Raw genomic sequence first — 25,517 nt, 5'->3', positions numbered from 1 at the left:
TAGCTGGGTATAGTACTATCTGTTGGTAATATTTAGAGCCAGCTCCGAGTGGTTGGTGCAGTGTGAGGCTTTAAGAATTGATTTTATGGCAGTTTGCCGTTGGGATGTGGTGACAGTGGTGTGGAAATCCCCTTCCTATAAAAGCATAGCGTTGGATTTACGGAATATGAACTTGTTTAGGAGGATAGAGTAGAAAGGGGATATGCCCCTGGTTTTGAAGTTAGGGTGGATAAGGAGACTCCAGGTTTTAGGAAGGAGATTTTGTTTAGGTGGAGGATTTTTAGCTAGGAAATGGAATATTCAAAGGCACATAAATCTTGTTTGGATAGGAATATAGTATTTTCGTCCCAGTTCTTCCAATTTAGGAGGGATGTCTCCATTTAAGAAGTCAGATATTTTTGATATTCCATGTTGGATTAGCGTTTTGGTGGAAAGGAAATTATATTAGGGTCTCCAGTATACCAATGGGGAGGCGAGGGGTGATGGGTTCTTTTTTTCCATATTTGGGGAGTTGAGGTACTTTCAAGCCAATAGGGAAGCCTGCATCTGTAATGGCAGTAAATATATTTCTATCCTTCCCCAGTTGTCACTTAGGAGGAACAGATATAGGTCTCTATTGAGTGTGTGGGATGCTTCTAGTTCTACCCAAGGAGAGTGAGTGTTATTGGTAAACCAGCATCTGAGTTGGTCTAGTACCATTGCCCAGTAGTAGCCTTTTATATTTGGGGAGTTGAGGTACTTTCAAGCCAATAGGGAAGCCTGCATCTGTAATGGCAGTAAATATATTTCTATCCTTCCCCAGTTGTCACTTAGGAGGAACAGATATAGGTCTCTATTGAGTGTGTGGGATGCTTCTAGTTCTACCCAAGGAGAGTGAGTGTTATTGGTAAACCAGCATCTGAGTTGGTCTAGTACCATTGCCCAGTAGTAGCCTTTTATATGCGGGAGGCCTGTACCACCTACTGATTTGTATTTGACCAGGTTTGATTGTGGGCATCTAGCCCTTCTCCCTTGCCATAGAAATTTTCGAATGGTACCCGACAAGGCTTTGAAGTAATGGGTCAGGATGGGGGTGGGCAGGGCTCTAAAGAGATATAAGATTTGTGGGAGGGACTCATTTTTAAAGATGCTAGTCTGCCATACCAGGATAGCTCGAATTGTGCTATTCGTTGGAGTTCTTTTTCGATCTCAGAAATAAGGGGTTTAAGGTTGGACAAGACTAGGGATTTATTGGAGGCTGTGAGGGTGATGTCCAAGTATTGGATTCCCTCAGGGTTCCACTTGAATGGAAATTGCAATTGGAGCATTCTTTTTTTGTTGCTTTGGTGGTCCCCAAGTCTAGGATCAAGGATTTTGAGGCGTTACTTTATGGTAGGAAATTTGGCTGAACTTCATTAGGAATTTATAGGCTTGGGGAGGGATTGTTCAGGATTGGTGAGAATTAGAATGATATCATCCGCAAAGAGGTTCATTTTATGGGGAGATTTTCAGATGTGAAAGCCTGTGAACTGCCAGTTTGATCTAATCTCAGCCAGTGGTTCGATCATTAAAATTAAGACTGTGGGCCAAAGTGGCAGCCTTGTCAGGTACCATTAGATATAGAAAAGGTTTTATATAGAAGTCCAGAGGCATTGACTCAAGCGGATAGTATAGGTCCACTGAAGCCAAACTTGGTTAAAACCATAGACATGACTTCCGGTTCCGGCGCCACATAAGCAGGGAGTGATGGCGACTCTGGCAAACCCTGCCTACAAAGCCTTTCCACACTGCTCACAAGACCTCCACTACGCCCCCCCCCCCCGCTTTCTCCACAAACAGCTGACCCCAGTTGTTCAAATGGACTGCTTCATGGTCCACAGTGGGACCGGAAACACCACAACAGCCAGACATGACCCTCAGCTCCAGAATGTGCCATCACTCACAGGTAACATGGCTGCAGCAGACCTCATGGATAGCGCAGCCTCTGCTCTCTCTGCGGCAAATCAACCTGCACCCCTCATCGATCCACAATGCCAGCAGATGGCTCAGGCGGTGGCTGCAATTTTATCACCCACCATTGCAGAAGAGGTGGAGCGGGCAGTAGCAGCGGGCATCTCCCAGCTTTGCAAGGAGCAGGGAGAGCAGGCCAGATGCCTCTCAGACGTGGAGCATAGAATTTCTGACCTGGAAGATGAACTGCAAACCTCATTTACCAACAACACCAAATACACCCAAACCCAGCAGTACATACTGGAAAAACTTGATCTAGAAAACAGATTCCACAGGAATAACCTCAGGATTATAGGGCTGCCGGAAACTTTCAATACAGGCCTGCTACCAGAAATCTGCTCCTCATGGATCCCACAGGCACTAGGTATAAATACATCTTGCACCATCGAGTGGGCACACCGCCTTGGATCCCCCTCTAATGACTGCAGGTCCCCACATCCTGTCAATTTGAGTATGGCTAGTCTGACAGACTAGCCATACTCAAATCCTTTAAAAAAGCTAAATCCCTCACCAAAGGAATTACATTTACCTTGGCATATCCTGCCACCCTCTGCTTCATGGATCAGTTTGGTGAATCTAAGTCTTTTACACACCCTGACGAGGCAGCAGATTATATCCAATCTCCATGGATACGCATCCTCCGCAAAGAATCACCCAAGAGGGCTTGACTCTCTATCAAGTCCTCCTCAAGAGACCGGCCTCACTAGTATCCTAGTCCTCACCCATATGGGTAATACATGCTGATGTGCATATGAGGCTCATAGTGCCTTCCTCAAGTCATTACCATTTCAAGGCTGCTTTATTTTTATATATGTAACACAGTGACTTACCTGTGGCTCAGTCAACATTAATGCTGATGTTCCTTTTTTACTTGTTTAACTACCTGTAAGCTGTTATGTTATTATGCTATTTGTTATCTACTGTTCCCTCACAGTCTTCCTGGAGTTTCTGACTCCCCTCTCTTTCTTCTTCCTGGGTTACCACCTTGATGAGAGCATCTCACATTCCCCTACACATGGTGCACGCCCCAACCCAAGTGATAGCGAGCGGAACCAGCATCTTCACCGGTAACGCTGTCGGAGATGCAAGTCTCATGTGGAAAAAAGAGAAGTCCATAGGAGCTATGGTATGTTTATGGTTCTTTGTTTGTTATGTTAATGTTAAATCTCATTATCTACCCTAGGAAATGTAGTTCTTAGATGGGCTGGTAACATTACTATACCCACCTCAATATTCCTATCAACTTCCTTCTTCAACGCTGTGTCCGTACGGAGACCACCCGAGTGACACCCCATCCCCACACTGTAATACTTCATATTCTTCCTGCAAGAACTATATCCTTTGACCCCCCCTTGACCTAAAAATAGTGTCATGGAATGTCAAGGGTCTCCGGTCTCCCCAAAAATGCATGGCCATCTTAAGACACCTCAAACGCCTTAAAAGTGATCGCGCAAAACGCTACACGAAAAACATCTCGCCAACTTCGACCTAATGCGTAAACTCTGGGCGGGTCGAGTCTTTGGCTTGGCCTCGTGCAGAGGCAAAGCAGGGGTTATGATCATGGTCAATAAAGAGGTCACCTTTGACATCTTCCCCGTAAACTCAGACGATGACGGCAGGATTCAAATTCCTAAACTAGTCCAAGGCGCCAAAGTTGTCATTCTTTCGAATGTCTATGCTCCTATCCCCCCCCCCTCCACAAACACACACACACAAAATCTTTCTTCCAAATCCTAACTGGGTCACTGGCACCCCATATACATCTACCCATGCTGCTAGGCAGAGACTTTAACTCTGTGAAGAACCCTAGGGAGGACAAATCCTCTCAGACTGACCACAGGCCCTTCCGTACACCATCCGCCTGCTCTCTTCTGCCTTCCTTCACCGATAGCCTTCACCTAACTGATGTTTGGCATCTAGCCAATCCCACGGGTATGGAATACACCAACTAGCCCCCCCCCCCACGACTCATTTTCAAGAATCAACCATTTCTTTAGCAACTCCCTTTTGATTCTCTCACTATTCTCCCCCGACATCTCAGACTTAGCGCTCTCAGACCACTCTCCAATATCTGTCCTCTTATCCTCCCCAACTTCTCATTCTGCCTCTTAGCCATGACAATTCCCCTCCTACCTGGCCAACAATTCTGCTGTCTTCCTTCCAGAGTACCTGGAAGGACTTTCTTGACGATAATGCACAACATACAGACAACCGGTTTTGCTGTGGGAGACGGGCAAGGCAGTCCTTCAAGGCAAGATTATCGCCTTTGCTTCTGCATATAAAAAGAAAGCGGACCTCAACTACAAACTTGCGAGTGACTCACTCCATCAAGCCCATACCCGTCTTCAACAACAAAACTCACCCACTCATAAGGCACAATGGAAAGAAGCTAAAATTCAATTTGACAAATGGGCCTTGACCCACGAACAATTCCACAAATCCATACTCAATCTTCAATGCCATAAAGTTGGGAATAAATCAGGGAAGCTCCTAGCCAGATTGTGTAGCGGTCCCTATACTCCCACCCATATAACCTCCCTGAAAGATGCTTCAGGCACCTTGACCTCTACCCCAAAGGGTATTAACCTGATAATTGAACAATTCTATGCCAAGCTTTACGACCCTGACCTGATTGATGTCACAGAAGCTATCAGGTTCTTAGGAGAATTACACCTACCCAAGATTTCTGAGACTCAACTTTCCTAATTGAATGCGCCCATCACTCTATCTGAAGCCAGTGCCTCCATTTCTTCCCTCTCCCCTGGTAAAGCCCCTGGCCCTGATGGCTACACCTCTGAGTTCTTCAAACTCACCAGGGACATGATTTCTCCTTCCTTGACCGATATGTTTCAACACATCATGGAAGGTGGCAAATACATGCCCACAGGCTCCCAAGCATTTATTAAACCTATTTCCAAACCAGGCAAAGACTCAACTGAACCAGGCTCCTATCGCCCGATCTCTGATTAATCTAGACACAAAACCTTTGTCTAAAATAACCGCTGCCAGATTGGCTCTGATTATGTCATCACTACTGGATCCATCACAGGCAGGCTTTACCAAGGGACGTTCTGCCACTGCCAACATTCGTAAGGTTCTAGCTCTCCTCTCCCAACACCAATCAGATCCTCAAGCCAACTACGCTATTATCACCCTCGATGCTGAAAAAACCTTTGACAACGTTAGTTTCCAATGGCTCAAACTTGCCTAAAATTTGGATTCTCGGGCCCCTTCTTACATCTCATTTCAGCTATGTACACATCCCCCACTGCAAATGTTATCACCTCTAACCTGGTCTCCAACACCATCCCCCTCCACAAAGGCACCCGCCAGGGCTGTCCCCTCTCTCCCCTTCTTTTTAATCTTGCTATTGAACCCCTCTCCCGGTATCTTACCTTCAACACCCCTCTCAAGGGTATTAAAATCGGCAGAGAGGAAATTCGATCTACTCTCTTTGCAGATGACATATTACTTTTCACATTCAATCCCATTAAAGCGGAGTTCCGGGCACAAAAACGATATTTTTTTTTTTTGTGCCCCTCCGCTAGGTAGACCTAACGTGAAAAGGAATTGGATAGTTATTTTTTTTTTTTGTTTACTCACCTTGTAATTGAAGATCGAAGATACTCACCTCAGAGTACTTCCTCCCTCGGAGCCGCGGCTCACCCCGTCACTTCCTGTCTCATTATGATTCCTGGGAGCTGAACGTCATAGCTCCCAGGAATCAATGCGACGGCCCCGCTCGTCATTTCCGGGCGACGCCGAATTCCCCTGCTAAACAGCTTCTGGACATGCCCAGAAGCTGTTTAGGAATGCGGCGCCGCACCGGAAGTGACGAGAGGGGCCGGTGCAGGCGCATTCTGGGACAAGAAGACGCGGAAGAAGACACAGAAGAGGACCGCGCCGGCTTCAGCTGCCCACAAGAGAGATGGAAACGCTGTGGAAGAAATTTTATAAGTAAATATTTCTTCTAAAAGGTAAGTGTGAACCGGGACAGATCAGAGGCTAGCCATTGTGGAATGTACTAGCCCTGACTGTCCCGGGGGTATGTTTAGTAAAAAATGACTTCTGTGCCCGGAACTCCGCTTTAATGATATGAACCATGTAAAAAATATATTTGACAGATTCAGGCTTTGCTCTGGTCTGCGAATAAATTATACAAAGAGCGAGATACTTCCTCTGGGTCAACCACACACCCTGCAATTGACTGCATCTTCCCCCTTCTCCATTGCCAAGTCTCACATTAAATATCTTGGCATCCAGGTAGGTAAATCCCCCTCTTCGTTATACCAACTTAACTACACCCAGCTTCTCTCAAAAATTTCCAAAGAATTAGACAGCTGGGCCAAACTTCTCTCCCTCATAGGCAGATGCCATCTATTCAAAATGGTTAGATTTCCCAAATTGTTATACCTCATGCAGACGCTTACCCTATTCATCAAACAAGACGACATTAGACGGTTACACAAATCTATGCCCACATTCATATGGACCAATAAGAAATCCTGAATTGCCCTCCATAAACTATTTCCCCCCAAACCTAAGGGAGGCGTAAACCTCCCCGACATTAGATTGTACAACCTCTGCTGTTTATTGAGAGTGGGTATAGACTGGATCAAGGGCACCTCTAGATTCTCAAACTATATGCTGGAATCGCAGCTGGCTGGCACTCTAGACCTTGCCACCATTTTGCATTGTAGACAGGGAGACCTTCCTTTTTCTTTGAGACAGAACATCCTCCTAAGGGATACCCGAGCAGCCTGGAGGGAACACAGAAAAAAACTTGGCCTCTCTCAAGACGTCTAAAAACATATACCCATGAAGGGCAATCCTGTCCTCCAAACATCTAACCTAGAATCTGTGTATATCTTGTGGGTCTTACATAGACTAAGATATCTTTCCCAAATATTCGATCCCCTAACGGGATCTCCTGTTCCCTTTCAAACTCTACAACATTATCTTATATAGTCACTATCTTTATATATATCAACGCATAGCTCAGCCCTTAAATTTTCCATTCGCCTGCTCGCATTCTGCGAGTGGAAAATTATTTAGAGAGAGTGTGGGGCTGCTCCGGGTGCCGCTCAGGGGAAGAGAATGGAAGAGGAAAGCCGATGGACGGGATTACCACAGAGTGGGGATCGTTCTGCTGTAACAGCTTTAATTTGAATTGCCAGGCACTTGCCGACACACACACAGTCCTGCATCCTACACCGGCTTCTTTGATAGACAGAACACCTGGCCAAATGGGATGTGTGACGTCTATCAAAGGAGTCGGGCCAGGAGGCGAGACTGTGTGTGTCGGCGAGCACCCGACCATTCAAATTAAAGCTGTTACAGCGGGACGATCCAGCTTTGTGATTATCCGGCCAGATTTCCTCTTCCTCTCTCTTTCTTCCCCTGCAATGCATTGACAGACACAATTGAAGCTGCATTACCGGGCCCAGGTAAAGCTGCATTGACAGGTACAGTTAAAGCTGCATTGATGGGCACAAGTGAAGCTGCATTGACGGGCACAGGTAAAACTGCATTGAAGGGCACAGGCAAAACTGCATTGAAGGGCACAGGCAAAGCTGCATTGACAGGCACAGATGAAGCTGTATTGACAGGCCTAGGTAAAGCTGCATTGACGGGCATGGGTGAAGCTGCATTGACGGGCACGGGTGAAGCTGCATTGACGGGCACGGGTGAAGCTGCATTGACTGGCACGGGTTAAGCTGCATTGAGGGGCTCGGGTGAAGCTGCATTGAGGGGCTCGGATGAAGCTGCATTGAGGGGCATGGGTGAAGCTGCATTGACCAGCATGGGTGAGGTTGCATTGACCGGCACGGGTGAAGCTGCATTGATGGGCACGGGTGAGGCTGCAATGATGGGCAGGGGTGAGGCTGCATTGATGGGCAGGGGTGAGGCTGCATTGATGGGCACGGGTGAAGCTGCATTGATGGGCACGGGTGAGGCAGAATTGATGGGCACAGGTAGGGTTTCATCAATGGGCACAGGGGAAGTGGCATTGATGGGCACAGGGGAGTCGGCATTGATGGGCACAGAGGAGGCTGCATTGATGGGCACATGGGAGGGTGCGTTAAAGGGCCTTGGTGATGCTGCATTGATGGGCACTTGTGAGGCTGCATTGATGGGCACTGGTGAGGCTGCATTGATGGGCACTGATCAGGCTGCACTGATAGGCACTGTTGAGGTTTCACTGATGGGCACTGATCAAGCCACACTGATGAGATTCATTGATGCTGCTTCACTGATGGGTCCTGATAGGCTGCATTGATGGGCACTGATAATGTTATTATTAATATTTATTTTTATGACTGCATTAATGCAAAAACATTTAACAGTGTCATTTTATGAAATAGTTTATGAAGGCGTGTTTAGGGGCGGAATTAGGGGTGGGGCAGGATAGGAGTTGGGTGGGGCAACTGGTGGCAAGTAACCCTTAAGGCTTGGCTAGTAGCTCAGGACTTGAAATTTTGAGCCCTGTCATAGCCTATGCAAATTCCTTATACTTTGACAAACACAAACACTTCACTTCTACAACGGTGGATGCTTTATTGTCAACAGAACCCCTTAAACTATCCCAAATATACCGTCCCCTACAATCCCTCCTACTGTCGTCATCAAATAATTCCCTCCATACCTCGTGGGACAAGGCACTCACCAGTACTGACTGCAAACCATATATGCTTACTGGATTCAACTCAACTTGTACATTTATCTGCAACTAATTCTGGAGGGAGCAACAGCTCACAATTCTTCACGCACCCTTTTGCTCTTCGCCTTTGCATACACCATCCCAAGGATGCTCCTGGTGCCTGGCCCATCATCCTACCCTCCACTATAGATTATGGACTTGCCGCTCAATATCATCCCTTTAGTCTCTAAAGTCACAGGTTTGCACCCCATGAAAAATCCTTTCTCTTTAATCTTTGGCTTTTTGGACAATCTACCCTCATCCTTCCATATACCCCGCAACAAAATACAATCCTCCATCATCATGACCCACAAAGCTTGGATTACAACATGCTACATGATAGCCAGGAGAGTCATCCTCAGAAATTGGACTTCCTCTACCCCACCAACCGTTGAGGAGGTCAGATCCGACTTGAACGCTCTACTTCACAAGGAATGTCTTGATCTGACCATCTTCAAGGCCGACCCACATCGTTTTAGAAAAAAAATGATCATCATACACTAACAAATTTTGTCCACACTGCTACAAGGACTGCCACCTTGGCCGACACACCTCTTCTGGTGGCGAGACAACCCCGGTTGACATTCCTCCTTCTTGCTACCCCCCAACTAATGTTTACAGTTGAATAACCATTCTCACCTACTGGCTTATCCGATAGGTAACTCACTCGGATACCATATAGGTTGACTGTCCTATTTATAACCCTAGAAAAGTACTACAGTCGTTTCCACTCCTCAGCCATCAGCCATCAACTGAGCCTGGGAAACACGGTGTCATACAAGTTCTTGGTACTGCCCATGTGTCCTCTTCTATACCTTTGTTGTCCTCTTCTACCCCCAATATTCTTTTCTCTCCCAGCTTTCTTTCTCCCCCCTCCTCAACCTTTCCCACACCCCCCCCCCTCTTTCACTCTATCATCCTCTTTTTGCTTCCTCTGCCCTTCCTCTTCCCTACCCACCTCTTATCTCACAACTTCCCCCACTTATTTCCCTCTCCTGTCACTTACAGGCTCTTACAACATGTCTGCTTCCTGTTTGATTTCTCAGAACCCTGCGCCCTCCTCAGTTATTATTCATATTGTCACTACTGTTATTTGATGCAAAGTGTATATCTTTTGCAGTTGTCTTTGACTTTGTTGTACTTATTTTTGAAAACCCAATAACATTTTCTTATAAAAAAAAAAAAAAACAGACATGTATGTCCAGTGTACCCTGTTGAACGCCTTCTTCGCATCAATCGATAGCAGCAGAGATGGCATTCGACAATTTCAGCATAATGTATGATGTTCAGGAATCGTCTAGTTGCGTCTGAGGTTTGGCTGCCTGAAACTAAGCTGATTTGATCTTTTCCAAACAGGGAGGGTAAAACAAGCATCAGACGTTTAGCTAAAAGCTTAGCATATATCTTAACATCTGTGTTTAATAAGGATACAGGGCAAAAGTTGCCTGGGGTGGTGGGATCTTTCCCTGGTTTGGATAATGTCACCACTTGGGCCTTCAGCATCTCAGGGGGAAAGGAGGATGTTTGAGCTGCTTGGGAGAAAGCAGCTCTTAAGTGTGGGGAGAGGATTTGGTCAAAGACCTTGTAATATTAGTTTGGTAGGCCATCAGGTACTGGGGATTTCCCATTAGGTAATGATATTTGTAATCTCTTTCTCAGTTATTGAGGCATTGAGCTATTGAAAGTGCTCATATGAGAGCTTAGGGAGATTTAGTTTGGATAAGAAATGTTGGATGTCAGAGGCAGAGGGTTTGGGGAGTGTTTGCATCCTCCCTTAGGTTGTATTATAGTAATTGGCGAATTCATCCGCAATCTCCTGAGGATTTGTTATCTTATGATTGAGATTTGGATGAATGAGGTGAGAGATCTCACTTGGGTAGCCTTGAGTTTGTTCGCTAGTAATTTCCCCGCTTTGTTTGAGCCGGCGTAGGAGTTAAGTTTGAGGCGCCTGAGGTGTTTGTCATTTTGTTCAGTAAGATTGGTGCATAATGCTCCTCTTAGTTTATTAGAGGAGGTAGAGGTGGCCTGGGGTGGTGCAATTTTGGTATTAACTTCCAGGTCAGGAATGTCAGATAGAAGTTTAAAGTGTGAGATTATATTGTTTCTTAGCTCTGGAGCTTTGTTGTATGCATTCACCCCTTATAAAGACTTTGTGAGCAGCCCATAGAATTAAATTGTTGGAGAAGAATTCCTTGAGATGGTAAAGGATAACTTTGGATGATATATCCTATTGCAGGGTTTTTACATTACAATGCCATATCCCAGGACCCATGTTTAGGTTCCCTCTCTTTTATCGAGATTAATATGGCAACATGATCTGACCACATTATGTCTAGGATAGAAGAGTCCGCTACAAACCTATCAATACAGGAGTATGTATGGTGCATGAAGGAGAAAAATGTATAGTCTCTCTCGTTGGCGTGTTGGCACCTCCAGACATCATACGCCCCCTTCATTTGAAATAAGTGCTTCAATGAAGGAGAATATCTTTTGGTTGGGGAGCTGGAGTCCATTAGTGGGTCCGCTGTGAGGTTTAAATCCCCACACATCAGTAGTTTGTCATACTTATACGAGGCAATACTCTTGAACACCCACCTCAGAAATCTGAGTTGGTACGAGTTTGGGGCGTATATGTTAACCAAGGTGTATGACTTTGAGTTAAGATCACCCGTAATAATAATGAATCTGCCATTCCGATCAAGGTGGGACTGCTTAAGTTGGAAAGATACAGAATTGTTGATTGCTAGCAGTACACCCAGTTTCTTCTCTGGAGCGCTGTCCATGAACATGTGTGGGTAGTCTCCGTGTGAGCAATATGGGGAGGCTGTGTTTTGGAAATGAGTCTCCTGTATACAGACAATGTACACTTTGTTTTGTTTGCCTCTTTCCAGAAGGAGAACCTCTTGGCTGGGTGGTTTAGGCCCTTGACCCTTAGGGGTAGACATTTAAGGATCGTGGTGGAACCAATGGGTATACTGTATGAGTGGTTGGAGTTGGTGGTTATGTACCCATCAGGCTACTTGCTCAACAGTATTGCTATGTTTGAAACTTGAAGATTCATACTGGATGAATAGGAACAATGAAGGAAACAAATTCTGCACATCTGGATGAACTTACTGAAAAAAGAGAGAAGAAAAAAAAATATATATATATATAAGTGCATAAAAAAAAGGTGTCCCTTGGAGAGAGACTGGGAGCAGAAATCTGCTTCTATTCTTGTAGAGCGAACCTAGGGAAACAATCAAACCTTCCGTCAAGTGGAGTATACTGGTGGATGTGAGGTGTGAATTAGGAGCCACTTGTTTTTTCTTAGGTGATTGCTTGTAGGAGACCACTTGCCAGTCGGAGGATAGGGTTTCAGGGTGATGAGGCGGGAGTCTGCAGGAGGTGGATCAGGGAGGATTCCCCCATTGTTGTAGAGCTCGGAGACCTTCTTCAAGGCTTGTTATTCTCGCCATCGTTTCATTGTGGGTGATGGAAAGAGCTGGGTACCTCCATTTGTGGAAAATGTTATGGTTACGCAGAGCTTTGGTTATCAATGCCAGGTTTTTACGTCACTGTAAGGTGTGCTGTGAGAGGTCTGCAAGTAGTTGGATGAGAATCGTTCTGGGAGGCTAGGTAATTGGCGGGATGCGGACAAAATCATCTCCTTTGCTTGAAAGAAGTGCCCCCCCAGAAGCACATCACGTGGTATATTGTCAGAGAGGAACTATGGTTTTGGTAATCTGTATATACTGTTGATAACCAGGTTCATACTCTTTAGAGATGGTGCCAAGGAGGAGAATAGGTCTTGGGCAAATTGTAGCAGCTGGGAATCAGGTACAGCTTCAGGGATGCCTCTGAGCTTGATATTGTTTCTCATGGATCTGTCTTCTAGGTCAGCTACTTTATCTCTTAGTCATGCAAATTCTTCAGAGTGTGCAGCATGTGGGCGTCTACCATGGTGTTGTACAAAGAGGTATATTCGCACATGGAGGACAACCATTTTGTCCACTCTTTACAGCTTTAAATTGCTGAACACATCATCATATCTGTGTGCAGCGAGGATCGCAGTGAGAGGAGCATCTCCTTAAGGACCGTGTCCGACAATTGTTGACCCAGGGTAAAGAAGCAGGAGATGGGATCATCTGATGGCTGTGAATCACCTACTTGCAGGGATTGTGATGTGCTCACCCCCATATTTGGGTCAGTCAGAGACCTCTGAGGAGACTCCCTGTGTGGTTTTGACTTGGCTGGGCTGTGGGTGGTGGGGGTGGATGGGGATGATGAGCCTCCACTACCCTGGGGTCTAGATGGGCTGGCATGTGCCCTGTAGATGTACTAGGCCCCTCTGAGTACTGTGATCATGGCCGTGATCACTGCCATTTTGTTGGAACCCGCAGCCTACCTTGCTGAAGAATCCAGCCAGTTTACAGGGCTGTGGCGGTATCTTTCGTCGGCGTGTCATTCTCCAGGTCTCCTGCTGTGGTGTGGGGCTATGGAAGGTGAACGGGCAGAGCTTCAGGCAAGTGCAGCCATCTCAGTGCCCAGTCACCAACCCCCCCCCCCCCCCCAATGGCCCCTTTTTGAAAAGTAGGCAGTCCAAGGTATTTAGTAAGAGGCATGGCAGGATTTTGTACTTGTAATTTTAAACTTGTAAAGATTTTTGGTGTGGCGGTGATCAGTGACACTGACTGGTTATCGTATGTAAAAATAAATAAACTAAATGAAAAAAAAGCAACCATTTTTTACTGAATGAAAACTATGCATTTTGTATGTATGATTAGCTGTGATTGGCCACGGTTATTTACATGGTACAGATAATCTGTGATTGGCCCTGTCTTTGCCAAGTGATGACTGTGACCAATCACAGAGCTCATCACAATTGTACAAAATGAAAGGCATGTAACAAAGCCTTTTATTGTGTACAACTGTCACGTGACCAGCTGTGATTGGCCACAGTGACCACATGGTACCGGTAGTGGACCGGTACAGTGACCTGTCATTGGCTGTGTCCGGTGGGTGACAGATCATTCCAGAGCATTGGCTTGTGTGGCTAATGTAAGGCGTGATCCTAACAGGACGTCATATGACATCCTCCCAGAACAATAGTGCTCCTGCCCCACTGTCATTGTACAATAGGCTGGATGGGAAGGTGTTAAATGATCCCTTCCACCCCAACACCTATGCTAACTAACCTGTGTAAGAAAGATTTATATACTTACCTATTTTCAGGGTGTTCTGGTTCAGTCACTTGATCTTAGTGTCAGCCGCTGAAGAGAGGACAGAGCGCTCAAACAATGGCTACAAAAGGCTGCAGCCCTTACATCACCCATAGGCTTCAATGACCCATCCATTGTCAGCATTCCCTCCTCTTCCCTGAAGCTGAACTGGTTAACACAGGGGATACAGATTACATGATCAGACTGAAGTGGATTGAAAATATAAACCTTTTTCTTACACAGGTTAGTTAGCATAGGTGTTAGGAGGAGGCAGGGGACAGTTTTAAGACTAGTTAGGTGTAAGCTGGAATTTACTTAATGCCATCAAAGGAACATGTTGGGTAATTTTCCATTTATCAGTGGCTGTAGCCACTGATCAGTGTATTCTGACAGCAGTGGGTGTCACTGTCAGAATATACTGTTCAGGCAAGGGGGATTTCTCCATGCTGGCTGACTGAAAAAAAAGTAACTGTGTATGGTCAGCTTTATGCCCAGTACACACGATCCGAAAATCGGGCGACGTTCCATCCGTTATTTTTCGTATTCTAGCAGCTCTCAATAATATTCGCTTAAAGGGAGAGGTTACTCATGATATGAATTTTCTCGGACGATAATTCTTAGCTTCCGGTATGCGTAACCACGCTGTAGCGTGTGAGGGGAAAATGATGTCTACTGCTCATGCGCTGTCTACTGCTCACCATTTTTTTCGGACGAACAACATACTGATAATACGATTATCGTACGATGTGTTATAATACGATCAAAATTTTTATGCTTGCACGACCGGATAATATCGGGTGAACTGTTGTGATCGCCTCTCGTAAGCTGTGTACTAACGATCCGATTATCGTCCGATCCTTTCACAAGCGTTAATTTTCGTCCGATTTTCGGATCGTGTGTACGGGCCATAAGGCATTATGTACACAGATCACTGAATTAAAGCAAGCAAAATGCAACAGTGAGAATGCATGATTTCACACATGTTAAGGAAAACTAATCACGTTTAAGATGTGTTTTTGATTATTCTAACATTCTTGGTTTTGAGTTTGATGTATTTAGTCACCAGATGTTACTGATAAATAAAGTATGTTTGATTTTACAAGGTCACTGTAGTAGAAGCCATTCAAACAGATTGTACATACATTCTCTGCACTGGCAATGTTTTACAATGTGTTCCCATTGACACCAATACAAGAGAAATAAATGAGAAGGCACATGACTGGATAAGTCAATTTGCATCTTAAAAAATAAAAAGCCACATAATGCAAGCCAATACAAAGCGAATTGTGTGGCAAGTTTTCTCCTGAGTAGCAAACAAATCTGAGAAGAAAAAAACTGACACTCTGGACCAAAATTGTAATGATTAGGGAACCAATTCTGAAACCAAGCAACAGACGTGTACATTTTTTTTCTTGAGGTGCTCCTCATCATACAAACACATACCCCCAAAAAGTTAATTCTAAAGACAGGCCAGTAACAAAGAGAGCTTTATCTGCACTACCCCTGGCAGTTTACATTTCAGAGTGAAATATAAACTGGTGTGGGTTCCACGCCAAATTAACAAAAGGATTGTGACAGTTTTAAATGCAGAAAACTTCTACAGATCCCAACCAGATTGGACCTGGTTTACGGAATTGAACTGTTTCTCAATATAAATGTTACTTATTAATGGGAAACCTGAGCCTGAGACAAAGCACACAGCCGCCTTGATTAAATTAAGTTCACAACAGAAGGCACTCTATTATGTCAGAGGTCCCCCCTTCACATCAGACAAGCATATATTATTGCCAGCTCACCATGGATTCTCAAACTAATATCCAAACATTTAATAAAGCAAGCACATTACAGTGGTAAAAGTGAAATGTTTCTGGGCCACACTGGACCCCTTTATCAGGCATGTGATGATCACAAGCCCGATGAAGGGGTCCCCCATGGCTCTGAAACATTGCACTTTTGTTGCTGTGCTGTGATTGCTTTAATAAATGTTTAGACCTTATTTTGAAGATCCACTTTCTGCTGGGGGTATATGCTTTGACTTGTGTTGACACCAGTTTCTAGCTGGTAGTTGCTACAGCACTCATTTACTTGAGGTTATCTCCAGGGACACATGCAATGGGAATATTCTATGTGACTCGTCATACAGCCCCCCCCCCTCTTTACATTAGAGTCACCCCTTTCATGTCAGAGCCCCCCCCCCCTCCCCCCATCACAAAGTCTTCCAATCACACAGTCCCCTCTTCAAAGAAGAACCATACTTTTTTGATCCAGCACTGCAGCAGAGGGCAGTGGTTGGAGGAGGTCTGGAAGAGGCAGACTTCCGTCTTCTCCTGAATTTTGGGAGCAGCTCAGCATGCCACACCATGGCAAATCATGATGGTAATCCAGAGCAAACTGGGTCCCATGCCTGAAGCACTCTGGGGGAACCCAGATGGCCATCCTGGCTGAGAAACACTGGCCTGGTGAATGCATTGGTAGAAGTGTAACAACTGTACGTTAACCATACTATTAAATCCATGTGATCTCACAGTTAGGTCTTTTGCATCATACAAATGTTTACTACTACAGAGATACATTACAGATTGTATTCGCTCACGTAAAAGTACAGATGTTCCTAAGTTTGCATCTCACCATGGTTTCCATCTGCCTCCAATAATCTTCTAGATCAGCCATCGCTTTTATCCAGAAATTGCTGCATTTAGTGTATCGCTTTCCTTGAAACCAGAATTGGCGCAGCCATTCAAATTCAACCTAATTGGAGATTTACAGATTTTTAGTGCAGTTGACAGCCATTGCACATTTCATACTGCCAAAAAAATTTGCACATAATAAATGGACAAGAGTTTTTGTTTAGAAAGTTAACATTTTAAATTATTATTGTAAGTTTACTTGTAAAAAAAACTGATGGATTCTCATACTTCTAGTTATTTACTTAGATTAAAAAAAAGAAAAAAAAAAAAGAAGGACACGTCCATCAAAGTCAACCTAATTAAAAAATAAATACATTAAAAGCCTGAATTTCTCAGAACCCTAAACCTGCAGATGATCCAGAGGATGGCATGTTCTAATTTGTTCCAGCAAAGCAAATTGTATACTCCCTAGATTAACAATATTGGTGTTATTTCTTATAAATACATATAAAAATTAACATCCAGTTATATTATTGTGGAATTAAATGAACATTGTACGTTTTAAGGAGGAACTCCAGTCTCTTAAGTGAAAATCTAAAGTCAGCAATAACTGTAGCTGCTGACTTTTAATAAACAGCCACTCACCTGTCCCAGGATCCAGTGCTTACCCCAGGCGTTTTCTCCCTGTGTTCTCTTTTGCTGGCATCTTTACTATGGGCACCTGCTGTGAAAGCTTGCGGCTTCACAACCAGGTGCTCAGTGCGCATGTGCGAGTGGCGCTGTGCACGGTGAATGATCCGGCCGTCTTTTGTCCCAGAAGACTTTGGGAGGGATGAGGGAATGAGAACTTCTGCTTCTGATCGCCTAGGCAGTCGGGGCAGAAGTGGGAGTGGATACGTGTCAAAATCGGGTACCCGCTTCCCCCTTCCTCCCCAAAAGCCCAATTTCACAAACAGGAGCAGGGGGAAGATGGCCTTAAAGCCAGAACTTCCCCTTTTGGGTGTGGCTCTGCTTTAGCAATCCACAGAATTGTCTAGCTTACCATGTTTTTACAGCTCTTACTGTAATGATGTTAAATTGACCAACTTTGTGTTCTATACTGACCATTTGCGCATTTACACAAGGTCATATCATGATGACAATCTTAACCGCCTCTTCTCAAGACAGAATAAAATCAGTTCAACAGTTAATCTTTTATAGCTGAGGTCCTCCATATTCCTTACTTTGCTTGCAGTATTAACAGTTTGGGAATATTATTTGCATTAATCTAGTAACATTTATATTATTTTTTATTGTCTTTAAACTAAACAATACATTCCATGCCAACACTTTAGCCTATCTATGTGTAAAATTACATTTTACAGCTCTTTATTAACATTCAATGCAGTAAAAATGTTCTTGCAATCCTTCCCTACTGAGCAGGTAGTTCTAAAATGATATATATCAGAGCTTAAATGCCACCTTTAGACTGGTAGCAGTCTCTATCTATATCCTGATGTTTATGGTGACTTCTACTAACTGTAATTATTACCTCCTTATATGAGATCTGTGACTTACAGTTTGGTGAAGGACATAAACCTTATATTATAGGCTTAGTTAGGTATAGTTAGGTATAGTTTCACACAAAACTGACTCCCACCCCTTTCACTAAACGCTTACTAGTTTCTGGTGCAGGCATTTAAAATAATACAAAAAAACATACGGAACATTACACAACATAATTTAGCCAAATTAGGGTTCTCCGTTTTAGGAACTGGAGTGATGTGAAGCTCTTGCTGTTATTTTGTGATCCTATAACATGCTCATAGTTACCCTTGTGTTTCTGAATTTCATATATACCAAGTGTCACACAATAGTCAGACCTTTCTACCAAATAAACAGAATTGTGCTGCACTAATGATAATATAACCCATATTAATAGAGTAAAAAATGTATGTAAAATAAATAAATAAATAAAATAAAATAATATAAATTATAAATCCATTTAAAATGTGCATAGATGAAAACAACAGTCCCAATCAAGAGTGACATCCACCGCTGTGTAATGAGGAGTGTCAGAAAGCTTCTATATTGATTGAACAATATAATAGCGCACACATACACAGAAAAAAGTTGTTTTCAAATCTTGCAAGGCTATTTAAAAACACCTGCTCTTATAAAGTAAATATGGGGATTTGGTCACACCATATGGCCATACTGTGCTTAAGCCCACCACTACGTCAAAGCACCCCATTTTCAGTGAGTCCTACAATATTCATAGAAAAAATAATCCCACTTCTCAAACCCATAGGGCAAAGCTTCTATATTCACCACGATAGCCAACACCAGTAGTTGAATGAACTCTTATCAGAATCTATGGACTCTATTATGGAGTCAGATAGGCCTGCAAACAATACCCTAGTATTTGGTGCTGAGACCCAGATGGTTACACCTAATTCTCATGATTCCTCAGAACGATAGTGGATATATATATATATATATATATATATATATATATATGTCCACGATGATGGTACAAGATTCCTCAATCATTTATTAAAAGTAAAGTGCAAGGCTACTCACATGAAGATCATGAAAACAGTGTGATGTATACAAAATATAGTAGTAAACAAATCCAGATATTTTCAGAGACCGCATGCAAGCGTGGCGACGTCACGTGCGCTAGACCGGCCAAGAGCCTTTTTGTCATAAATGACATCATCATTACTTTTAATAAATGTGTTTTGTGGATTCACACTATTTGGACATATCTGTTTTGATTCTATGAGGAATCTTGTACCATTAATGTGGCCATATGTATCCATTATAATTCTGAGAAAGTGGAGGTATCATTAGGATTAGATGTAACCATTTGCTTCTCAGAACTGAATACTAGGATATTGTTTGCAGGCTTATCTGACTACGTAATAGAGTCCATAGGTTCAGGTAAGAATCAATTCAACTACTGGTAATGGCCCACAAGGTAAATATAGAAGCTTTCTGACACTCATCATTACACAGTAGTGGATGTCACTCTTGATGGGGACTGTTTTTATCTATGCACATTTTAAATGACTTAATTTATATTATTTTTCACATATGTTTTCACTCTGTTAATGTGATTTGTATTATCAATAGCACGGCAGTATTTTGTTTTTTGAGCACACAGTGTGCCTGACTGGCTCTGCCAGCAGCTTCCTTTGTATATGCTAGCAAATTTTCAATTTTTAGGATTCAACCTTTCTACCACTGACCCAGTGCTAGCAGGACCTAAAGGACAAAACATGATGATTGGGGACTGGCATTTCAGGCACCTCTCAGTTTCATCTGGGGACAGGGAGTGTGTTTTGAACCAAAATATCGAGCTTCTACATGGCATATTCTCTTTGTTCCCATGGGTCGGAGAAATGGCATGGAAGGAAAGCAAGGCTTCACCCTGTACAGGCAAAGCACGGGTTCACTTGTGAAGAACATGAATTAGCAGTCAGGCTGCTACCACTCTCAGCATTTATTGACCGTTCACAAACTCTTAATTAAAACAATTAACTTTATATTTATTTATCAAAATCTGAATCCAAATGTTATCTTACCTCATTGTGAATCTCCTCTGCTAGCTTTAAAATGTCCCTTTCTATTGACTTCAACGTGTTTTCCCCAGTACTGGGAATCACCACAAGATTCTCAAGAGCAGTTTGGCATCTTGATTCTATATAATGTAGTGTGCCTTTAGAACACTATGAAAACAAACAAACAAGCAAAAAAAAGTTAAAAAACTGCCTAACCCTTTGCACAGGAAAGCAACTATCAGAATAAAATCAATTAAACTCACTGAGTACCATTAGGATTTACATCTTACAAGTGAAATACATTGCATTATGTGATACTTTAATCAGAACGCCAGAAAACAAATCTGACTTGTGCTGTGTACAAACAGGTTACCTCTATTGGTGTTTTTTTTTTTTTTTTTAAGGTCTGGGTTGCTGCTGTTTATTGAATTGAATTTGTGCTGGAAAGACAAGGCATTTTGTGAATGGACAAGGGGAGAGGGAAGGGGGATAAACAACAGGACTCCTTTACTATATGAGAGACACATCTCTGGTTGTATCTTCTGCATGAGTTAAACTATGATTTTTACCCTACACATAGGATAAGCATCAATAGAGATAACAGGTAACTTTTTTTTTTTTTACACAACACAAGAAAAGAAAAAAAAAAACAAAAAAAAAAACTTGACGTTTCGCTTTAGGTGAAATGTAACATTTAAGCACACCCAAACGCACACCCCTCGTATACCAAAAGAAAGATGATCACAGGCTTTATGTTATACTGCACTTAATAGTATGATGACATGTTGTAAAGCTGGAATGACTGAAGCAATATATCACCACAACCTGAATGTGGGCATATTAACAGGTGCCCAGGTAGAGGTAATGTCTCTTTATTTGCTCCATGTCGCTATAATATTTCCTGAGTGCGGCTATGTTCTTCCATTCCAAAGGAAAACAAAATCCACTTTTCTTCAGCAGCAATGTTATGTACACTGCTCAATCTGTTGCCTTGTGTTTAGTTATTAAAAACTGCAGACAGTAATGCCCCGTACACACGCAACAATTATCGGCCGACCGATCGTCCGACTTTTGTCCAGAGTGTTGTTGTGTTGGTTGGAATGTGCCCAGACTGCACACAAATTTTCTCGGCCAACAAAAATCTACTTCAGAAGTGATGTCATGTGCTGGTTTACATTCCGTGTGTTTTTTCTTCTCTGAGCATGCCCAGTCTTGCTCATCAGATTTTTGTCTGCCGGAATCTGTACTGACTGACATAAAATAGGCCGTTGTGTTGACGGCCAACAAAAATTTTATAGCATGCACACCAGATTTTATTCGGCCGAAAAGTCGGAGTCGAAAGCATCATACTAACAAGCCGAAAATCGGCCGATCGGACGTTGGCCGAAAATTCCCGGCCAATAATCGATGCGCGTGTACGAGGCATAAGCCTACAGCCCCACATTTTGTTGCAACCTATCCATTTTAATATGATAGTATTTTATGCAATACATAATATCTAAAGCATTATATGTTTGCCTAGAAATTTTAAATATTGGGTGCATGTCCCACTGATGCATACAAAAGGCAATATTTAATAAGTAAAAAAAAACAATCTAAGAATTTTTACTCTTTCTAAATAATCAAAATGCATAAAGAAATGCACAAGTTACACTTTGGCTATGGAAATAGCATACCTCAGCTACTCGGTGCGTGGAGCTGAAACGAGGCTCTGATCCAGCAATCACACAGTGCTGGTGGGTTTTATTCAGGTCACCTGTTGAACAAACCATAGTAAAAACACAATCAATCACATAAATATACTGAACAAGCATTGGTATTGGATATAGTACCCGACTTAATAAAAATTATAATATAATAATATAATTTTCTATAATCAGGACAGTACCCATAGGTATATATGGAGCCCAAAGTTTAGAAAAAGCAAAGAACAACTATGTTATTGCTGGAGTGTCATGGAACCTTATCCTTTTGGCTGCAGCTCATTGCTCTATGGAATGCAGTGTTAATTTCGTCGACTAAAACCGACTAAAACGTTTTCGTCGACTAACACAATTCAGATGACTAAAATACAACTAAAACTAAAATGGCATTTTAGTCTTAAGACTAAAATACGACTAAAACTAAAATGGCATTTTAGTCAAAAGACTATAACTAAAACTAAATCGAAATTTGCTGCCAAAAATTAACACTGGTGCATGCTCAAAGCATAAATAATAACATATTAGATTTTTCACTCCAGGACCAGCAGTAGTATATAATGAGTTTGGAAATTGTAGAGAAATGCTTAAATAATGCATTACAAATTACAATTGAACTACACCCATTTGATTATAGATGACTAAAATGAGTTTTAGTCGACTAAAATGTAGGGCGTTTTAGTCGACTAAAATATACTGGAGTTTTAGTCGACTAAATACGACTAAAACACTTGCAGAAGACTAAAATGGGACTAAAACTAAAATGCCATTTTAGTCCTAAGACTAAGACTAAAACTAAATTGAAATTTGCTGCCAAAATTAACACTGATGGAATGAGCTGTATAGTCTGTACTCTACTTGCAGTATACACAAATTGCCCACTGGGATCACGGTGTACTTCAGTCAGCCATATCATACAAACAATTCACAAAAATCTATACTTCTAGGATGATTGTGCTACAGACATAAGTGACATGCTAGTCTACAGTTACTTGTGACTTGCAATATTTGTGGTAAAAGTGTCCAGTGTTGTCTTGGAATATTATTTTATTAGTAGTATTAACTCCCCTTGTAACTATTCACAGAAAATTATCTCCCAGCAGAAAATGATTGCCTTTCAAATGCTATATACATGTTCCCTTCAGCAGGCTCTTTAGTGGCTGAAATCAGTCCAAGAGCCAAGTGAGGGTAAAGAGGTGTGAAAGGGTGCACCAATTTATCTTTATTTGTTGACTAGAACCAATCTATCTCCCTACATATACAAGGCTTTCTGAGAATGGCTGCAGGGCATTATTTATTCCTGCAAAGTGACTTTTGACACAGGGACAAAACAGGAGATGCCGTCTTAAAATGAGTGGCCGTAGGCCAAATGTTTGTGAGTTCTTTTAAACGCTGGGTGCCAGATGAAACTTGTTTCCCTGGCAACCCTCCTGTCAGTCAAACAGCAAAAGAGATCTGCACCTGATCAGGAAATTTTCCATAAGCGCTATATAAATCAAAGAGTTAATGCCACATTTTAATTCAGGAAATTAGATCATTATTTTATAATCTGCACTACTAAAATTTCATTGCTCCCCTTCATTCAAATTTAATATCATATTAATAGCAGAGGGAATCCTGGGAAATGCTATATAGGTAATGCACAAGAGAATAATAAGGACATTCTAAAATAAAAAAAATAAAAGAAATAGGGGTTTTCTTTTTATTATAAGATTTTTCCATGTGTTAAATACGGTATAGTGAAGTACATTAACCAGCACAGCAACATAGAAAATGCATGGCTGTCCAACACTTCTGAACTCAGAAACACATTGTACCTTTCCATACAATTAGTGTCTACACATGTTTTTATTAAATTGGATGGGCAACAAAGAGGACAGAACTTGAAACAGAGGCAGTAACCAAGGATAACCTTCAACAAATGATTACACATCTCCCAGAGTGTAAGGCCTCCTTTACACTTGCATCAAAAAGGACTCTGAATGCCAATCAAAGCACTTGTCACTAAATAAAGTGGCTACTGAACAGTCCTGTACACACTCTTTAGTTGTGGTTACCGTACAGTCCTGTACACACTGTTTAGTTGTGGTTACCGTACAGTCCTGTACATACTGTTTAGTTGTGGTTACCGTACAGTCCTGTACACACTCTTTAGTTGTGGTTACCGTACAGTCCTGTACATACTGGAGTTGTGGTTACCATATAGTCCTGTACACACTGTTTAGTTGTGGTTACCGTACAGTCCTGTACACACTGGAGTTGTGGTTACTGTGCAGTCCTGTACACACTGTTTAGTTGTGGTTACCGTACAGTCCTGTACATACTGGAGTTGTGGTTACCATATAGTCCTGTACACACTGTTTAGTTGTGGTTACCGTACAGTCCTGTACACACTGGAGTTGTGGTTACTGTGTGCAGTCCTGTACACACTGTTTAGTTGTGGTTACCATAGTCCTGCACACACTGTTGAGTTGTGGTTACCTGCAGTCCTGTACACACTGTTGAGTTGTGGTTACCGTACAGTCCTGTACACACTGTTGAGTTGTGGTTACTGTGCAGTCCTGTACACACTGTTTAGTTGTGGGTACCGTACAGTCCTGTACACAATGGTGAGTTTGCTTTGCTTCAGAAATTATACCCATGTCGCTTTCATGATCTCAATGACCCCATAGAAGTCTATGGCCTTGTTTAGACTTGCTTTGAAGTCTGAAGTGCAATATGCTTTAGGATCACTTTTCTGACAGCATTAAACAGGCAACAAGAAGGCATTGTATTGCCATCTGAATGCCTGTTTAAACCCCCCTAATTACCAGACAACTGCACCACAACCACACATGTTGTGTGCAGTTGTGGGGCAGTTGCAGTGCAGTTCCATCCACTTCAGTGCACAACAGGGGGTACATTTTTTTCTAGACAGCGAAGCAAAGAAATAGGTCCATAGCTTGTGTACACCTCTACCCAATGCCTCAGCAGTTACAGGGGGAGCAGTTAAGGGGCGGCAAAAATGCTGCCCCTTAATCGCAGGTGTAAATGAGGCCTATGCACTTGCTAACCACACCTTCAGCTGCTAAGGGACACCTATTCAGTGTTAGCTGTGCCTTGTGTTTATGCCCCAAATGTGGTGTTCAGTGTAAAGCAGCAGCAAGGGGACTAGAGCAGGGTATCATCAGATATCACACATGGTGTACAGCGTGTGAATGGTACAGCAGAAAGTGAGTGGGGACTGAAGTGAGGACCAAGCAGAAAATTGAGTGGCAGGGAATCAGAAGAGAGGAAGATCAGAACAGAGGATCAGGAGTCCAGCAGAGCAGAGTTTCAGCAGAAATGAGGATCATCACGGTAGTGGGCATACCTGCCAACTGTCCGGTTTTTCCCGGGACAATTCTGGCAAATTGGAGCCTGTCCCGAGTAATTGACACTGTCCCTGTTAATCAGGGACAATGTAAATCATTTAAAAAAAAAACACAGTGTCACTCTCACCCCAGCTATGTGTTGTTGTTCTGGCAGCAGGTTGTCTCTCTCTCTCAGTGCCCACTCACTTTTCCCGTCTGTCGCAAATTTAACGTGTCACCGGAGCCAAGGTGTCAGCATGGTGCACTTTCCGAAATCCGCCAGCAGGGGGAGGCAGAGCACCTTCCGACAAGCTGACACTTTAGAATTGCAGGGAAATGTGATGAGAATTTGATTGAATGGGAGAATTATTCCAACTTTGCTACTTTTGCCTCAAGTTTTCAATTCCCTTTTTAATTTCCTGT

At 42.8% G+C, this 25,517-nt stretch overlaps 1 protein-coding gene across 1 annotated transcript in view; it reads right to left on the bottom strand.

Moving 5' to 3' along the window:
- Nucleotides 1-25,517, bottom strand: part of FTO (FTO alpha-ketoglutarate dependent dioxygenase) — a 694,380-nt gene that overhangs the window by 470,540 nt on the left and 198,323 nt on the right. The window contains exons 5-7 of the mRNA XM_082269859.1: nucleotides 21,739-21,818; nucleotides 20,087-20,230; nucleotides 16,519-16,638 (exon numbers count right to left, since the gene is read on the bottom strand). Of these exons, the coding sequence (XP_082125985.1) occupies nucleotides 16,519-16,638; nucleotides 20,087-20,230; nucleotides 21,739-21,818 (344 nt within the window). The remainder of the gene's footprint in view (nucleotides 1-16,518; nucleotides 16,639-20,086; nucleotides 20,231-21,738; nucleotides 21,819-25,517) is intronic.

Source organism: Pelophylax lessonae (assembly GCF_965119305.1).
Source record: "Pelophylax lessonae genome assembly, chromosome: 10".
NCBI lineage: Eukaryota > Metazoa > Chordata > Amphibia > Anura > Ranidae > Pelophylax > Pelophylax lessonae.
This window is presented reverse-complemented; position numbering and strand designations above follow the sequence as displayed.